Source organism: Leptonychotes weddellii, chromosome 8, assembly GCF_054177405.1.
Source record: "Leptonychotes weddellii isolate Sample4059 chromosome 8, ASM5417740v2, whole genome shotgun sequence".
Lineage (NCBI taxonomy): Eukaryota > Metazoa > Chordata > Mammalia > Carnivora > Phocidae > Leptonychotes > Leptonychotes weddellii.
In genome coordinates this window covers 58,221,493-58,237,990 of record NC_138376.1, presented here as the reverse complement: position 1 = coordinate 58,237,990, position 16,498 = coordinate 58,221,493, and the positions used below count along the sequence as shown (strand labels likewise).

The window sequence follows — 16,498 nt, the reverse complement described above, 5'->3', positions numbered from 1 at the left end:
TAGGTGTATTCACACAAAATTTGGACCATTTCAAGAAGTTCATGGAGTCCTTGAAGTCACACTATAGAATTTCTATAGTGGGTACATGGACTGGATCTTAAGATTCCTTGTCAGTAGTCTTAATGTAAAACAAGATGTATAGAATCCTTAGACAGGTTAAGTGTAATTGTGTGTTAGAAAAAATAATTACTTTATTCATACACACACACACACACAGACACACACAGACACTACATTTCTCCCTGTTCCCCTTTCCTTCATTATGCCAGAAAACCACTAAAGAAAATTATTTGTACTCTGGGGGTCAGGAAATGAGGGTTTTGCCTTTTCCTTCTGCCTCTGACCTCTTGTGACCTTGATTTTTTTCTGTGATACTTATGAAGTGTAATTCAAACCTATGACCAAAAAAATTCCATTATGAACATTATGAAGAAGCATTCACTTTAAAAGCAGTTTTCATCTCTTTATGGATTTCCTCTAGAATACTGCATTGCAGATCACCCATCACAACCAAACAAAAAAATCTCAGAACTTTGAAGGAAAAAGTTAATGGTAATACATGTTTATCACCTTTTTCCTTCATCTGATGGGGTAATAGCATTTTTTTTTAACACAGAAGGGCAGTTCATCATGACCTCTAGATCCTGTAGATTTAGAATTTGATCTCTAGATTAATTTTTCTGATTTTTTTTTTACAAAGCATAATAACCTTTATCATGGAATTTGTTACAATTATAATGGTGGCATACATAATAGATTTGATTGATACATGGAGTTAGTACTGCTTATGATAATAAATCAGTTGTTTGCCATTCAATTACATAAGGATATAGGACTATTTCAAAGAGCCTGTGAGTGAAGAAAACTGCTGTTGTTTATTTCATCCTTTTTAAACAATTCTGAGAACCTAGTTCATGACCAAGAGTAACTTGTTTCTACTCTTATAGTTAGGACAGATGAAGAATATCAAAGGCATGGTAGTTTTTCTGGAGAATAATTGATGTAAATTACTCCAGTAGATGTACTCTGAAACTTCTTATGTGGTAGGATTACTACAAGAGGAGGTCCCTTTTACTTCTAAGGGACATAAGGAAATGTTTAGACTGTAAACTCTTCTGTGATACTAGAAGAGGATATGATGATCACATCCAAAAAGGGATCAAATAAGAGTGAGAATCATTCCAGTCTTGATAGTCCCTTTTTATTCCATCCCTAGTAGGAAAAAGTGATTAGAGGTAAGTAGAAAGGATGATATGCTTATGTATTCAGATTACCAAGTTAAAATGTCATGGATTTTATACTAAGATCATTTTCCATAATTGAGCTGCTTAAAGGTAGGAATACAGGAGACTTTTTAATGAGGTAAACAAAGTTCTTTGTGGTTGCTAAGCTGCATACAAGTATACAGGGTCATTTTGTGTAATGGAAACAATGCTTTTATATTAGAGCATGTAGTAAAGGTAATAGTGGAATAAGAAGTCTTGGCTGATCCCCAGCTCGATCATAATTTATAGTATTAACAGGTTATTTATTTGTTCTGAGTTTCATTTCCCTCATGTGAGGTCATTAATGATTTCATTGAGGATCTTTCCTCCTCTGTGAGTTTCAAGTAGAAAATAAGATCATTAAACTCTCAGCCTTTGGTGGTGGTTCTTCTCATTTTAGTAAAAACAAAAATTAGAATTATGTTATTACATAAGTATAGCAATGTCCTTAATGACTAGTTTGAGGGTCAAGTAAAAAACGCAATTCCATATATTAAGTGTGCTGTTGTTCCTTTTTAGCAGATTGTAAGAACAATGCTCTCATACCAGGAAGCATTCAAGTAAATGGCCATGGAGGGCAGCCATCCAAACTTGTGAAGAGAGGACCTGGAAGGAAGCCTAAGGTAGAAGTTAATACCAACAGTGGTGAAGTTACACACAAGAAAAGGGGTAGAAAGCCCAAAAAGCTACAGTATGCAAAGCCAGAAAATTCAGAGCAAAATAATGTACATTCAATCAGAGATGAAGTAGTTCCTTCTTCAACATGCAGTTTTCTTTCTGAAACTAATACTGTAAAGGAGGATTTGTTACAGAAGAAAAGTCGTGGAGGCAGAAAACCGAAAAGGAAGATGAAGACACAAAAACTAGATTCAGATCTCATAGTTCCTACAAGTGTTAAAATGCTAAGGAGAAGTAACCGAAGAAAGACAGATGATCCTATGGATGAGGAAGAAGAGTTTGAGGAACTTAAAGGCTCTGAGCCCCACATGAGAACTAGAAACCAAGGTCGAAGGACAGCTTTCTATAATGAGGAGGATTCTGAAGAGGAGCAAAGGCAGCTGTTGTTCGAAGACACCTCTTTGACTTTCGGAACTTCTAGTAGAGGACGAGTCCGAAAGTTGACTGAAAAAGCAAAAGCTAATTTAATTGGTTGGTAACTTGTACCAAAATATTTTCCTTCAAAATCATAAAGTAGGTACAGTTAAGGAATATGTAGAACTAAGGCTTCTGCTTCCTTGCTGCTATGGTGGATTAGGGAATGTTATGATTTGATTTGCAAAAAAACAAACAAACTTACAAGACACTTCACTTCTTTAAATGAATATATATATATATATAAATATATACATATATATTTTAAATGTTTGCTATTTATTGCCCTTAGGTAGGTTATGCATTTCAACATTCATTTCATTCACTGTTTGAAACAAAAGAAATTGAGGACCTATAATGAATTCCCAGTTTATTTCTGGAAAAGACAGTTCTGCTACACTCTTGAGGAGCATAATATTCCTAGTGATAGAGCATTTCATGTTAAAATGAATTATTTTTGACCAAGCCAGGTACATTTCTATGGATACAGAAGTCGTGCCCCTAGGAAGACAGATGTTACCAGAGTAGCAGTAAATTAAGAAGTGTGTTTCCTCTAAAGATAAATATAAAATTCCCACCATTTGATACCCTAAAAAGTTTAATTTTAATTATAGAATGTTCATCTACAAAGAATCTAGACAAGGCTTTTGCTGTATTCCATTTCTGCCAAACGTAAGAGAAAATGTACTTATGAAAAGGAAACATATCCACATTGGAAAACATTTGACTGTCTAATTTTTCAGACCTTGATTCTTATATCAATCACTCAATCTCTGTTTATTGTGCCAAAGACTGAGAATCAGTGCAGTGGAAAGCCTTTTTTGACTGTCAGGACAGCATACACTTTTCAATATTGGAAAGGCTATATATTATTCTAAAGAGCACGTTATTAAAAAGAGTTATGCTGAGATGTATCTTTTTTTTGGTACTTAATAGTAGAAAATAATGCACTGGTGGGTCCTTTGACAGAGATGTTTTAGAGAAAATGTTTAAGTGGTTAAAGGATTCAAGGAAAATACAGGAAAAAGGTATGGGATTTGATGTTTACTTGTTGATCTGGATTGATGTCGTTTCTAAACTTTAGACATATCTAATAGGCTAAAATGACTTAACAAAGAAATGTGTCTGTGTGTGTATGTGTATATATTGATAAATGGGTATAATTAAATATATATACAAACACATACTTATATACTATTACCCAGGTATAAATTCTTTTTTCAGGATTTTTTAGATAGTGGTAGAATAAAAATAATTTTAAAATGTCATACTTTATAGTTTAATTTTAAGGGGAAGATTGGTTATTTTCAATTATTAAAGGTTAAAATAGGCCAAATCACTTTTTATGCAATCATGTTTTATACAGTGGTCTCATTGCACATTGTGTTTTTTCTGCACTTTTTATGGTATCCTTATCACGCTGGTATGTCAGTATACACCCTAAAGAAAAATTCCATTTAATGATTGTGCCTTGTATTCTATTATTTTTTGCATCATTAGTAAAATTAAGTTGTCTATTGTAAATGATAACTATATGACTTAGGAGAATGTATTGCTATATGTACTGCTATGGAAAAGGAAAGCAGTTATTTATTTGTTTATGGTACAGTTAGTTATTTTATACCTTAAAAACCAACATAAATGCCATTTCTATTGTTTAAAAATTATTGTCCATTTTTTAAAAAGTTTAAAGAATGTAGTATTTTCTGAGGACTGGTATGGTACAAAAATGTAACCAAAATTTTCAGATACTACATTTTTAAAAACTGAGGATGGGAAAATATGTATCAGCATGACCCTGATGTAGAAAAATAAAGTCTTTAATTGAACCTTGGCAAAATACATTACATAATTATTTCTTTACTTGTTTCTGATAGGGATAAATGTTAGCCGTCATTTAATTGTATTGAAGAACAATGGAAAGTGATGCATTTGGGCTTTTTAGATCATTTGTAACTAAATTTGTACAGAAATCCTCCTGTGAAATTAAGTAAACCATTTTCCAGATCTTAACTGGATTGCTGAGATTTTGCAGTTGAGAAATAATTTCAAATTTTTCAGGTTTTTGTATATTTATTTTTTTCTAACAAATATATTTAACTATATAATTAAAATTCAGTAGTTAAACTCTTCATAATGCAGAAATGGATGGCTTGGTTGTATAGTAAAGTGAGTCTTTCAGTTACACCATTATTGAGAATAATGTGTATGTTTGAGATTTAAGTCATTAAAGTAATGTGTTGCTTTTGAAGGCAATCTATTTGAAACATGTAATTTCCTGATGTTATCTGCATTGTGTTGGAAAAAAATAATAGACTATAAATCCATTTTTGTAAAAATTACATGTATAGTTTTAAGGTGTGTACAGAAAAAGGAAGAGCGTACACAGTCTTAGAGTGGAATATACCTCTAGTATGATGTATGGATTGGTTCTAACTCTTGAGCAAAGAAATGAATATTTACCATCTTACCTGCAACAAGTAAATGTACTGTTCCTGTTCTAAAGACACTGTATATTTATGACCTTATTTGGACATCATTAGACACTGGTTTCTTAGTAAAGCAAAAATGGCTTGGATTCAGATTCTTTGTAATTGAAACACTTAAAAACGTATTCGTAATACCAGATATATTTAGATTTTATATTTTTATAATTTAGCTTCTATACATTGTAAAAGTTGAATTGAGAAATTTAAGTCATATTTTTGTTCTGTTTGACCAAATATCAAAACTACTGGAAAAATATCCTCTTTGAGACAGTGACACCATGTATGTACTCTTTGTAGGCCAAAAGGAAATGTTGGCAGTTTTCTTAGGTGAGCAATAGAAACCTCAAGTTTATTGAAAGTTTCAGAATACATGGAAAATATAAATCAATTTATATATTTTTAAGTCCCTAACCCTAATATTCTCTCCACCCCAACAGTCTCCAGTCCCAATCAAATCTTATAAAGTTATAAAATGTTGCAAATGAGCAGTTTAAACATTCAGTTTAATTACAGCCTCACAACTCTGGGCAATAGATACATACCTTCTTAAAATTTTATCATTTGCAATCTGCTATTATGTCATTAGACTGTTTTCTGCATAAATTTATGTACTAAAGAATGTTGGTCTTGTTTCCATTGTTTTTATTATTGGCAGAGCTTCACAAATCTGAAGACTATTTGTTAACATTGTTATGAAAGTATCTTCCTCCTTTAATTAGAATAACTATAGAATAATCGTGAGCTTGATCATGTCACATCTGAGATACGAGTTTAGCTGGATTTAATATCACTTGGAAGTGAATTGCATAAGATAGACTGGTCTGCAAAAAGATCCTCATGCAGCAGTTGTGTTAACATCTAGAACTGCCCCTTACCTGCAGTGTAGTATGTTAATCAGACGTTTTAACAAATGTATTCAAGTAACATTTTTGCTTATGTGATATTCACATTTACATGTTTTAAAAATCTGACTTATAAATTAGTTCCTCTAGTTAATAGTATTTAATTCTAGCATTCCATTTTATCCATACATACCTATGTATCTCTCACATGTCAATTGGAAGCAATTTTGATTTTGTTTTCTATCTAATGAAAACAAATTGTTATTCTGAATGTTTTTGTTCACCTGAAATTTATTTTTAAGTAGGTTGAAAGGACCAAGATACTTGAGTGTTTAAAGGGCTATAAGCATTCTCCTTATATGCAGGAAATACATGATTTTAAAAGTCATAAAAGGGGAATTAATTTTATGTTCTGTGAATTGTCCCCATACTAAAAAAAGTATTTAAGAAAGTATTTTTTACATAACAGGTTGTGATGTGGTTTAGTTATATTTAGGTGAGAATTTATTTTCCTATTAAAATTAGAAAAATACACCTTTTCCTTACTTTCCTCCTTGCACTTCCCCTCAGTTCCCCAAATTTCCAAGTGATTTGAACTAAGTTTACTAAGAAACTACTTATGTTCTTAATTATACTGAGCTAAGCACTACAGATGATATTTTGTACTATGTACAGTAACCAAGAAGAGGTCAAATTGAGTCAGAAGACTGTAAGTACCACTTTTGACGCTCCAGAGATAAATCTTGTACACACTGCAGTAAAACAACTAGAAAATATTATGAGCTATAAATATATATTATTTTTAGTTTTGATAGCTCTGTGTTGAAATACTTTTTTAATGCAGATAAAATCATCAGGAAATTAACCTTTATATGGCACAAAACCAAATACATTAATAGTGGGTGGCTATGAGTTTCTACATTTAAGGAGCTAAGAGAATAGGTTTGAGATGATATATAGTACACACGATATGATGCAGAGAGGCACACACATGCTCATTACTTTTAAGATTGTGTGTGTTGATTAATCACAATGGTAAACTATAAATGGAGGCAAAATACAAAGTTACATTTTTGGACCATATTAAAACTGCAAGAAGATGAGGTCTTTATTAAAGATCCTTTAGAAAACTGTTAAATCCTGTCACACGATATTTAGACGTGTAGAATGTAGCTCAATTTTTTAAAAGTAACTGACCTAGAGGGTTAAAGTTGAAACTGACACATTTTCAAATTAAAATTATACTTATTTTGTACAGAAAACAATGTTAAACACAAGCAAATCTGTTGTATGTAATAAGTAACACAGAGTTTAAAGACAAATTATTTAGCTTTATTAAGGTTTTTGTTTTTTTCCTTCCAGAAACCTGGAGTATCATGTTATAAATGGCAGTCTCACACCAGAATAGCAGTGCCCTTTCTTTTTGTACATATTGATTGGACCTTTCTTTACTGTTATGTGGACACTTTCTATGTTAGTTTTGATGCATAATTCTTTGAATCCTTTTATACAAACTAGAATGTATGTGTAAGAATTCCTGTCCCTGCAATGTAGTAACTACAAACTTATTTTTAAATAAATAGAAAACTTGTTTTTCTAAGCTATTTTGTAGAGCCTCCTGATTTATTTGCTTTTTGGGGGGAGGGGGGAGGTAACACATTAGCACTAAGTGCATCATTTCAACAGGCACTGTACCAAAAGAGCTATTATGTAAATGCCCTATTTAGCAGAATGTTAAAGTTACTAACCAGTTGTGGGTACCCTAATTCCAAAATAACCAAAGGTTGAAAATAAGTCCCTGGCCTTTTTTTTTAAAGATTTTGTTTATTTGAGAGAGAGCATGTCCACATGCGCACCTCAGTGAGCAAAAGGGAGTACAGGGAGAGGGAGAGAGAGAATTTCAAGGAGACTCTGTGGTGAGCAGAGCCCAACTTGGGACTTGATCTCACCACCCTGAGATCATGACCTGAGCTGAAACCAAGAGTGTGTCGCTTAACTGACAGCCACCCAGGCACCCCAAGTCACTTGCCTTTTAATACGTACATTTAATAAAACAATTTTACTAATTTACTAGTGCAAGTTATTTTACTGGGTGATAAATATATTCAGGTATTTCTAAGAGAATTCAAAGGAACAGTTTGTGTATTTTTTTCAAAATGTGAAGTAAAATTCCTGCAAAAAAAATGATGGAATGTTGAAAATTTTCACTTGTTAAGCAGTTAATACAAAATAAGATTTGTGAAAGATTGCTGTTTTCCTAGAAGTTCAGATTGGCATACATTTTTTACTTCCTAAGAATCCCAATTTTAGCATAAAGAATACATAGGGCTATAACAAATGACAATTCAGATTAAGCAGATAAATGGGATGATTTGTGATTTTGTGCTGTTAATGATCATTTCTCCCTAAGAAATTTTGTTTAAGGGTCGCCTGGGTGGCTCAGTCGTTAAGCGTCTGCCTTCGGCTCAGGTCATGATCCCAGGGTCCTGGGATCGAGCCCCGCATCGGGCTCCCTGCTCCGCGGGAAGCCTGCTTCTCCCTCTCCCACTCCCCCTGCTTGTGTTCCCTCTCTCGCTGTGTCTCTCTCTGTCAAATAAATAAAATCTTTAAAAAAATTTTTGTTTTTGTTTAAATGACTGTATAAAATAAATCTCTAAGTTGAGGAAAACAAACATTCCCGGAGTACCTTTTTTTTCTCTTCCTAAACTAAAGCTGATACTAATACCTAGTATATACTTAGAAGAACCAGTCAAGAAAAATTTCATTTTCAGCAACCACTTTTTACTGGTTTCTCTTTTGTAATAACATCAACTTTGTCTTCGAGGCTATTTCCCTATTATTTAAGGACAGTAAGATTAGAAACGTGAGCACAAGACCTCTATCCCTTTCAATAAATACCTTGTATTTGTAATCGTTTTCACTTACCACGTTTACTGTATGTTGATTGCTCTTTGGTTTTGTTTGGAAAATGAACAGTAGAAAGGATTCAATGAAATAATTTTCTGCCTAATTAGACACCATGGTGGCAGCAGTGTAATGGAATGAACTAGGCTTAGAGTTGAGTCATCTCTTTTAAATTCACTTTCTTCATCTGTAAAGTTTTTTTAAAAAATGATTGGATAATCTGCAACATCCAATTCATTTCAAATAGTCATATGATTATGTCTCATTTGTATATTGTCCCCTGTACTTGTGGTTCAGTCTTGACTTTTCTGTTAATCCATAAATAAAATAATGCCATTTTATGTTTAACTTCCAGGCAAGCTGTACCTTGTGGCCATGACCTGAGTAACAAGTGCAAGATCTTCTGAACTCTTAGAAAAAGGAGTTTTGAGTTGCAGTATCTGTTTACACTAATAAAAAGTACTAAAGTTTGTGATTTTCCCAGGGCCCTCTGGGAAGTCTCAAAGATAGTTTCTGTATAAAACACATCTTGAAATTTTTATTTTAGGATTCAATTTTGGGAAAGCAAAATCAAAAGTTTTCTGGGGAGATTTAATCACTTCATTAAGACAGGATCATAGGTGCCTGAGAATAATAGTTGGTTTCCCACTTAATAGAAGTGAAATAAAATATTTAAAAAGAAACATAGAAAGCAGAATAATTTCAAGGAAACTCACATCTTTGCCAAGTGGGAAACTTCTTTAATTTTGGTCTTTGTTTTAATAATGAAGGACATTATAAAGTCAAAACAAAGCCAAGCAAATTATTCTGATGAGATAGGGAAAATCTATCTGAGCAGATTATACAGAAGTTGAAGAGCGATTTAGTATTCTTTTGAGCTCTTTAAGAACAATTTATTATTTTGATGGAGAACACCAAATTCTAGTATGGTATTGACATAGTCCTTAACGATAAAGTTTTCATACCCTCTTCCCTCCCCTTCCTTTTCTTGTAAATAAGTGCACCAAAACTGGAGTTTTGCCAAATTTTTTTAGTACATTTTGTAAGTTTCTTTTCAGACTCTTATTCTCTTCTAGATCCTCAAGTTTTTCATACTTTGGAAGAAATAGACACTTCAGGACAAAACACTCTGTCCTTGAAAAACAAACTCATTCTGTTATCTTGATACTTAATTGTGTTTTTCTGTCTGTATTTGTTCCTGGTCTCAGCTACATATGCTAATTACAAACTTTAAGCAATGTAACTATTTTACTGAGAAAACTCAAAGGAATTGAAAACTGTCCTATGGAAACACTTTTGCAGAATAGCAAAGCTCATGAATACACATAACTTTGAAACCTTAAAGTTGCAAAAATGAACATGTCCGTTAAATACATAACCCAAAAATAGCCATCCATAGTATATAAATACAAGAAGCAAATGCAAATAAAATTATGCTGAGTGAGCAGTATTTCAGTATTGAATCTTACATACAATTAAATAGGTATCCAATGATTACCCATTAATTAATTTAATATTAACCCAAAGTTTTAAGTTACCTGAGGATCTTGGAAGTTATATTCAAGCTGATATACTATGAAACATAATTACTATTATACAAACATTTGTCAGAATCACTATTCAATTTATTTGAAGACATTTTATGTTTTTATTCTCAATATTATGTAAGTAATGTTAGCTTATCTAGTTAGTAGACCAGCACGAGAAATTTAAGGGCTTCATATTAACTTGTCTCTTAAGCAAGCCCAATCTTCACTTTAAAAATAAAATGTATTGTTGGATTATACTCCATACTTATATAGAAAAGACAGCCATTATTTAATTATTTAAACTGTTAAATTATTTTAATAACCAAAATTATTAAATCAGCTTAATTTACCCAAAGATTCACCTTAGTTATATGAACTGGGACTCTTATATTAAAATGTTTGTGAGCTACTTGTTTTTGTAAGAAAGATTGTTAATGTCTCTTACAAGTACTAGAAAAAACCTGGGCGGGGAGGATGTGGTTTCCAATTACCATATTATAATATTTTAAATGTCCAGGTTTCAACAAAAAATTGAGGCATTCGAAGAAGAAAGTATGGCTATTCACAGGAAGAAGGTAAGATCGCTGGATTAGATACAAAACTGATGAATGTTTTACAGACGAATACGATAACTTTGTAGTTTGTCCAATGAAGAGAAATGATTTTTAACGCTACTGGATAAAATGTACAAGTTAACATGTAACTTTACTTGATTTGGGTGGGACCTTTAACCAAAGTCTTAAAAATCATCGGAGAAGACTTCATATACTCAGCTAAAACACTACACGCACATTATGAAACAGATAATTTCATCAAGCTTTGTGCTGTTTTCATGATATAAGGACAACCCTATTAAACCGTATAGGCCATATTTATCCCAGAGAAATAATAAACATATATGGCCACTTTGCTCTAGATAGAGCTCGCTCCTAAAGACTCTGAAGTCCCAGTTTTGTTTTTTCATGAGTCACTAAAATTTGCTAATCCCTATGGTGACCTATTTCCTTTTTAACTCTAGTCAAGCTTCCTCACTTATTAAGACCACTTCAAAGATTGTCTGGAATGTATTTCTCTGTCATCACTATTACAAAACCAAGGAATGCTAATTAAACTCTCACAGTAGTCCGAGTAACATTGTATAAAGTAGAGTGACATTATTTCACCAGATATCAAACTACAATTAATAAAGAAGCCTGCTATATAAAAACTGTGCAAAACTTGGAGCAAATAAAGTTCCCTTCTCCCTTTTCAGACATGCCATTGAGTGAACAAATTCTAGCTTTTTTCTCACCATTCTGACCGTCTCTTTTGTGACTTTTTTTCATTTAAATGTAGATTTTTCTATCTTAGCTGTCTTTGCAAACTGTATGTACTCAAGTGCCAAACTCATACTGATAGTAATGATCATTAATGCACTAATTAAATGCTATGTGCCAAGCCCTGTTCTACATTCTTTACATACAGTAGCTCTTTTGTTTGTTTTTTTAAGATTGTATTTTTAAGTAACCTGTACACCCAACGTGGGGCTCGAATTTACAACCCCGAGATCGAGTCGCATGCTCTACCAACTGAGACAGCTAGATGCCCCCATATAGTAGCTCTTTTAGACTGCAGAATAGTTTTATGAGTTAGATACAATTATTATTCCCATGTTACATTAGGGAAATTAAGCACAGAGATTAAGTAACTTGCTCTCTACTCAAAAATGAGTTGACTGGGTTAATGAGTGATTTCTATATATGATTTATAATATTGGCTCTAAAGGCAATTCTTTCTAAGATTGGGTCTTATTACAAAAGGCCATTATACAGGCCACCAAAAGGGCCTGCTTGTACTACCCATAATCATTTTCTGATATCTTGGATTTTAAAAACCACCCATCTGTCATTACTTTTACTTGAATCCCCAACAGTATATTTCTAGACATATGTTAGTCCAAGTCCTCTAAGAAGTACATGCCAAGATGGGATTAAAAATGGAAGGATTTGAATAAAGGAAATGCCTGTGAAAGAAAATTGGAAGGGAGCTAGGAAAACCTAAGATCCATCAGATGCAATGTAAGTGTGACCCCAAATGAAGGTGAGAGGGAAGGTAAGGCTGGATGAAAGTACCTTTGACTGCTGTATAGTCTAAGGAAGACTTGGCAGGACGACTGGCGGAGTCATTGAACCAAAGTTGACAGCCAGAGGAGTCCCCCATCTCCCAGGTAGGTGTGCAACCTGCTTTAGTAACCCTGCGTGCCCAATATTGGCAGGAAGCATCCTCAGGAAGGTGAATCTATGGCACAAATGCAGCGATGGTGCTCAGAGTGTAGCTGCAGGGGCCCCTGGTCTAGTGAGCTCCCTGTGGATGGGGTTCTTCAAGGCACATTCTCATGGCCACCTCAAGATGGTCGAGCAGCTGAAGAGCTTTTGACTTTATTTTAGTTGTAAGATCAGTGTAACATTTTTACTTAAGTATTGCCATCACTTGTAAAAATTTATTTTTTTTTAAATTTATTTATTTGACAGAGAGAGAGAGAGCGAGAGAGGGAACACAAGCAGGGGGAGTGGGAGAGGGACAAGCAGGCTTCCCGTGGAGCAGGGAGCCCGATGCGGGCCTCAATCCCAGGACCCCGGGATCATGACCTGAGCCACAGGCAGACGCTTAACGACTGAGCCACCCAGGCGCCCTTGCCATCACTTCTAATCCCTTGATGTCTTACACTGTTAGGAATGCAGACTCACAGTCCTTGAATAATTTTCTCTGCTAATCTCAGTTGTTCATAATTTAATTCATGATATGCAACTCAGTATCCAATGATCCATATGATGTGGCCAGAAGTTCATATGTGAAGCATGATGATAATTCTGTCTATAATACCTAAGATATAAAAAATATAACTTGTTACTATTAGTATCAATAAAATTTATTCAGCTTATGAAGCCAAATGTCAGAATTACCTAATAAGGGAGTGGTTTCATCATTACGTATGGGCAATGCATGATTCACTGGAAATCTTGAGAGCAATTCTATATATGCCATATTTCACAGAAAGCTTTGAAATTGTTTAGGAGTGTTGCCTTGAATTAATTCTTTACATGATAGAGGTCTTCAACCAGGAGACTTTCAGAAATGCAATTTAGGCAAGACAGCCTAATACACACTAGATAGACATAACACAGAAATGTTGGATTATAACTGCGTAAACAGACTTTTGCCGCCTATTCTTTTTTGTTGTTGTTGTACAGTTTGGATGCCTGTCTACCAATAGCCCTGGTGTACAAAAGCTAGACATTTTATTTTAGAAATATGAAAGCATTGTACAAATAATTTTAATGTGCTGGATATTGTGATACCAAAACTCAGATAATGGCTCATCTTCAAAATTAAGATTCATTTCAGTCAAGACTTTAAAGAAGTTATCCTCTGGGTTAACCTTTTTAAAATAATTCTCAGCTGGGGGGCACGTTAAAAGATACCCTTTTTCTTGAGTTTTGAGAAAACTTTTCAGTGTTCTCTTACAAGTTATTAATCCCAGGAGTGAGTTAATAAATGTATTAACTTGTTGATCCCTAGTTAAAGCAACTTTCTTTTAATTTAGAAGAATTGCGGGCGCCTGGCTGGCTCAGTTAGTTAAGCATCCTACTCTTGGTTTTGGCTCAGGTCCTAATCTCAGGGATCGGAGATGGGCTCCACGATCATCAGGGAGTCTGCTTCTCTTCTTTCCCTCTGCCCCTCCTCCCCCCAAATAAATAAATCTTAATTTAGAGGAATGGTTAAAATGGTCTATATTACAAATGAAATTTTATTTTGGAACACTGCATATGACTCAAATATTTTGGCATAGTGTAATATTACAATGATTACAAATATTGATTCTACACTCTGTCATCTTGCGCTTACTAAGGAGCAGCTAGAAAGTGTCAAAAGATGTAAGAGTATATCATCTGCTCATTCCTATTTGCTTCTCCCCATTTTACTCACCATTTTACCTAATATCAGTATTTTTCCAAGAAATCTAATAAATACCCATTTTTAACCCCTCTGACAAAAATAGTTGAGATATTGCTAAAGAAAAAAAGGAGTTTCACTTTAAATATGTGTTAATTAGTTTGTTCTCAACACTTTTTGGCTTAAACTCTGTTTTATTTTTTTCCAGACTTGACTAATGTATAATTGACAAATAAAAATTGTACGTATTTTATGTACATATTTATATAAATGTACACAAGGTGTATAATGTGATGGTTTGATATCTACATTGTGAAACAATTACTACAGTCAAGTTAATTCATATATCCATCACCTCACATGGTTACTTTTTTTTGTGGGGGGGGGTCTATTGAGAACACTTAAGATCTATTCTTTTAGCAAATTTCAAGTATACAGTACAGTATTATTAACTATAATCACCATGATGTGTAAAGTAGATCCCCAGAACTTATTGATAACCAAGCTCATACCTTTTGGCTGGCCTCTTCCAGTTCCCCTCCCCTTCTCAGCCCCTGGAAACCACTGCTCCCCTGTCTGGTTCTAGGAGTTCCAATTTTTAGATTCCACATATAAATGAGATCATCTCCTCAGTGGTATTTGTGCCATCAGTCGTGATTTCCCAGTCCATTTTCTACCAAATGTAGAATATGCTTAGACAACATGTGTACTCACACACTTGTAGAGGTCTTGTAAATTATAAACACTCAAATATTTCTCTTTTAACAAAGTTCTCTTTAACAAATCCTCTTTAAGTTAAAGCCTGAGCACTAATATCTTTTTCCTACATTTTTGGTAGCATATTCTTTGTCTCTTTATATGACAATAATTTTACACAAGGTATAATTCATTCATTTTCCCTGCTGCGTAATACTTATTGTGTGAACATATAACAATCTAATCATCCTGTTGCCAGTAGATGTGGTGGTTCTTTCCAGCTTTTTCCTATTATGGACACCATTTCCTGTGTTTCCTTTTGTCCCACAACAACTCATCCCCTGCACTGTTGCTGGCTGGCGATGAGTGTGTGTGTGTGTGTGTTTATGTTTAGTAAATCCAATTTGATCATATTACCTTTTTAGTTAAAAATCCTTCAACCTGGTGGCTTGGCATAACCACCTGGAACAATATTTCAGATGGCCTGGAATCATATCAAGATAACTACAGTAACTGAAGCCGTTCTTTTTGAGGATACACATCAAAACAGCAGTGTTGCCCAGTGACTTTGCTACTTCTCTTTCTTTTTGTCACCAGAACTTGAAACCACTATAGAAAGTAAAGATGGATGGAAATTAAGATGGACACATTAGTGAGTGCTTTGGCAAGACTTGACTTTAAACTGAACAAATTTTTCTCTTCCTCATTCTTGAAACCACCTCCCCCCCTCCACTTGTTTTTCTGTAGAATCCTTTGTTCCAGGAACTTGGTATTGATACTGATATTTCGCTGACGTCAATGTACACTTAGTAACGAGACTCAGATGGCTGGTGCTAGCGCTAGTCATGAGCCCACCTTGAAAGACATGATGAACGCAGCTAGCAGTACTTACCAGATTCCTATTGAAACAGCCCGGATCCCATATTTTCTGATAAAACACTTCAGCCCTGGGAGGGTCTGCAGTTTTGAAGGCATTAGCCTGTTGCAGCCTCCTTTGCCTGGCAAACTCTGTCTTCATGTCATATTTTGGCTCTGGATCCCAGAGGTTGGTTTGAAAAATGAACCTACCCCGTCCCTCTGTACTGTGTACTCTGGCACTACAGATGTCTGATGTGAGAATGTGAAAATGAATCTCTTATCACCAAAGTTTTCTAGGAAGAATTAAACACACACACACACACACACACACACACACACACACAACCTCCCCTGGGAGGCTGTCCCAGAAAAAGCTACAATGGTGAAAAAAGCCTGGGAAGAGTCAAAAGTCCCTGGTCTTCAACCACGATTCTGCCATTTGTGAACCGTCAAGTCACTTAACTTTCTGAGTCTCTTTGCACAACAACAACAAACAGGCCACTATGATTCCTGAATGGCCTGCTTTCTGGTGTGGTATAGAAGAACAAAACCTCCATTTATTCCACAACACCTACTATATCCCAGTCACTACACTAGGTCCAGACATGAAGCACATGGCCCTTGTCCTGAAAGAGCTCACCAAGCTAGAGCACTGGTTCTCGGCTGCACACGGGAATCACCTGGAGGGTGATTTTTTAAAAATATGGATGCCTGAGTTCCCTACATCCTGGTCATGTGACATTGGACAAATTTCTTAAGCTCTCTTAGTCTATACCCACCTGTATGATGGAGATAATAGAAGCTAGTTCATAGGGTAGTTGTAACTATTAAATAATTCATAACACCTGCTTCACCTTGTGCCTGGTGCAGTGTAGTAGGTAATCAACTGC

General features: G+C 34.5%; 1 protein-coding gene across 3 annotated transcripts in view; it reads left to right on the top strand.

Moving 5' to 3' along the window:
• Window positions 1-7,292, top strand: part of PHIP (PHIP subunit of CUL4-Ring ligase complex) — a 135,077-nt gene extending 127,785 nt beyond the window's left edge. For 2 of the 3 annotated variants that reach the window (XM_081828573.1, XM_081828571.1), the window contains exon 40: window positions 1,785-7,292. In XM_081828573.1, the coding sequence (XP_081684699.1) occupies window positions 1,785-2,422 (638 nt within the window). In that variant the 3' untranslated portion in view covers window positions 2,423-7,292. The remainder of the gene's footprint in view (window positions 1-1,784) is intronic. The other variant, XM_081828572.1, reaches the window with a different exon arrangement.
• Window positions 7,293-16,498: the final 9,206 nt, after the last annotated feature.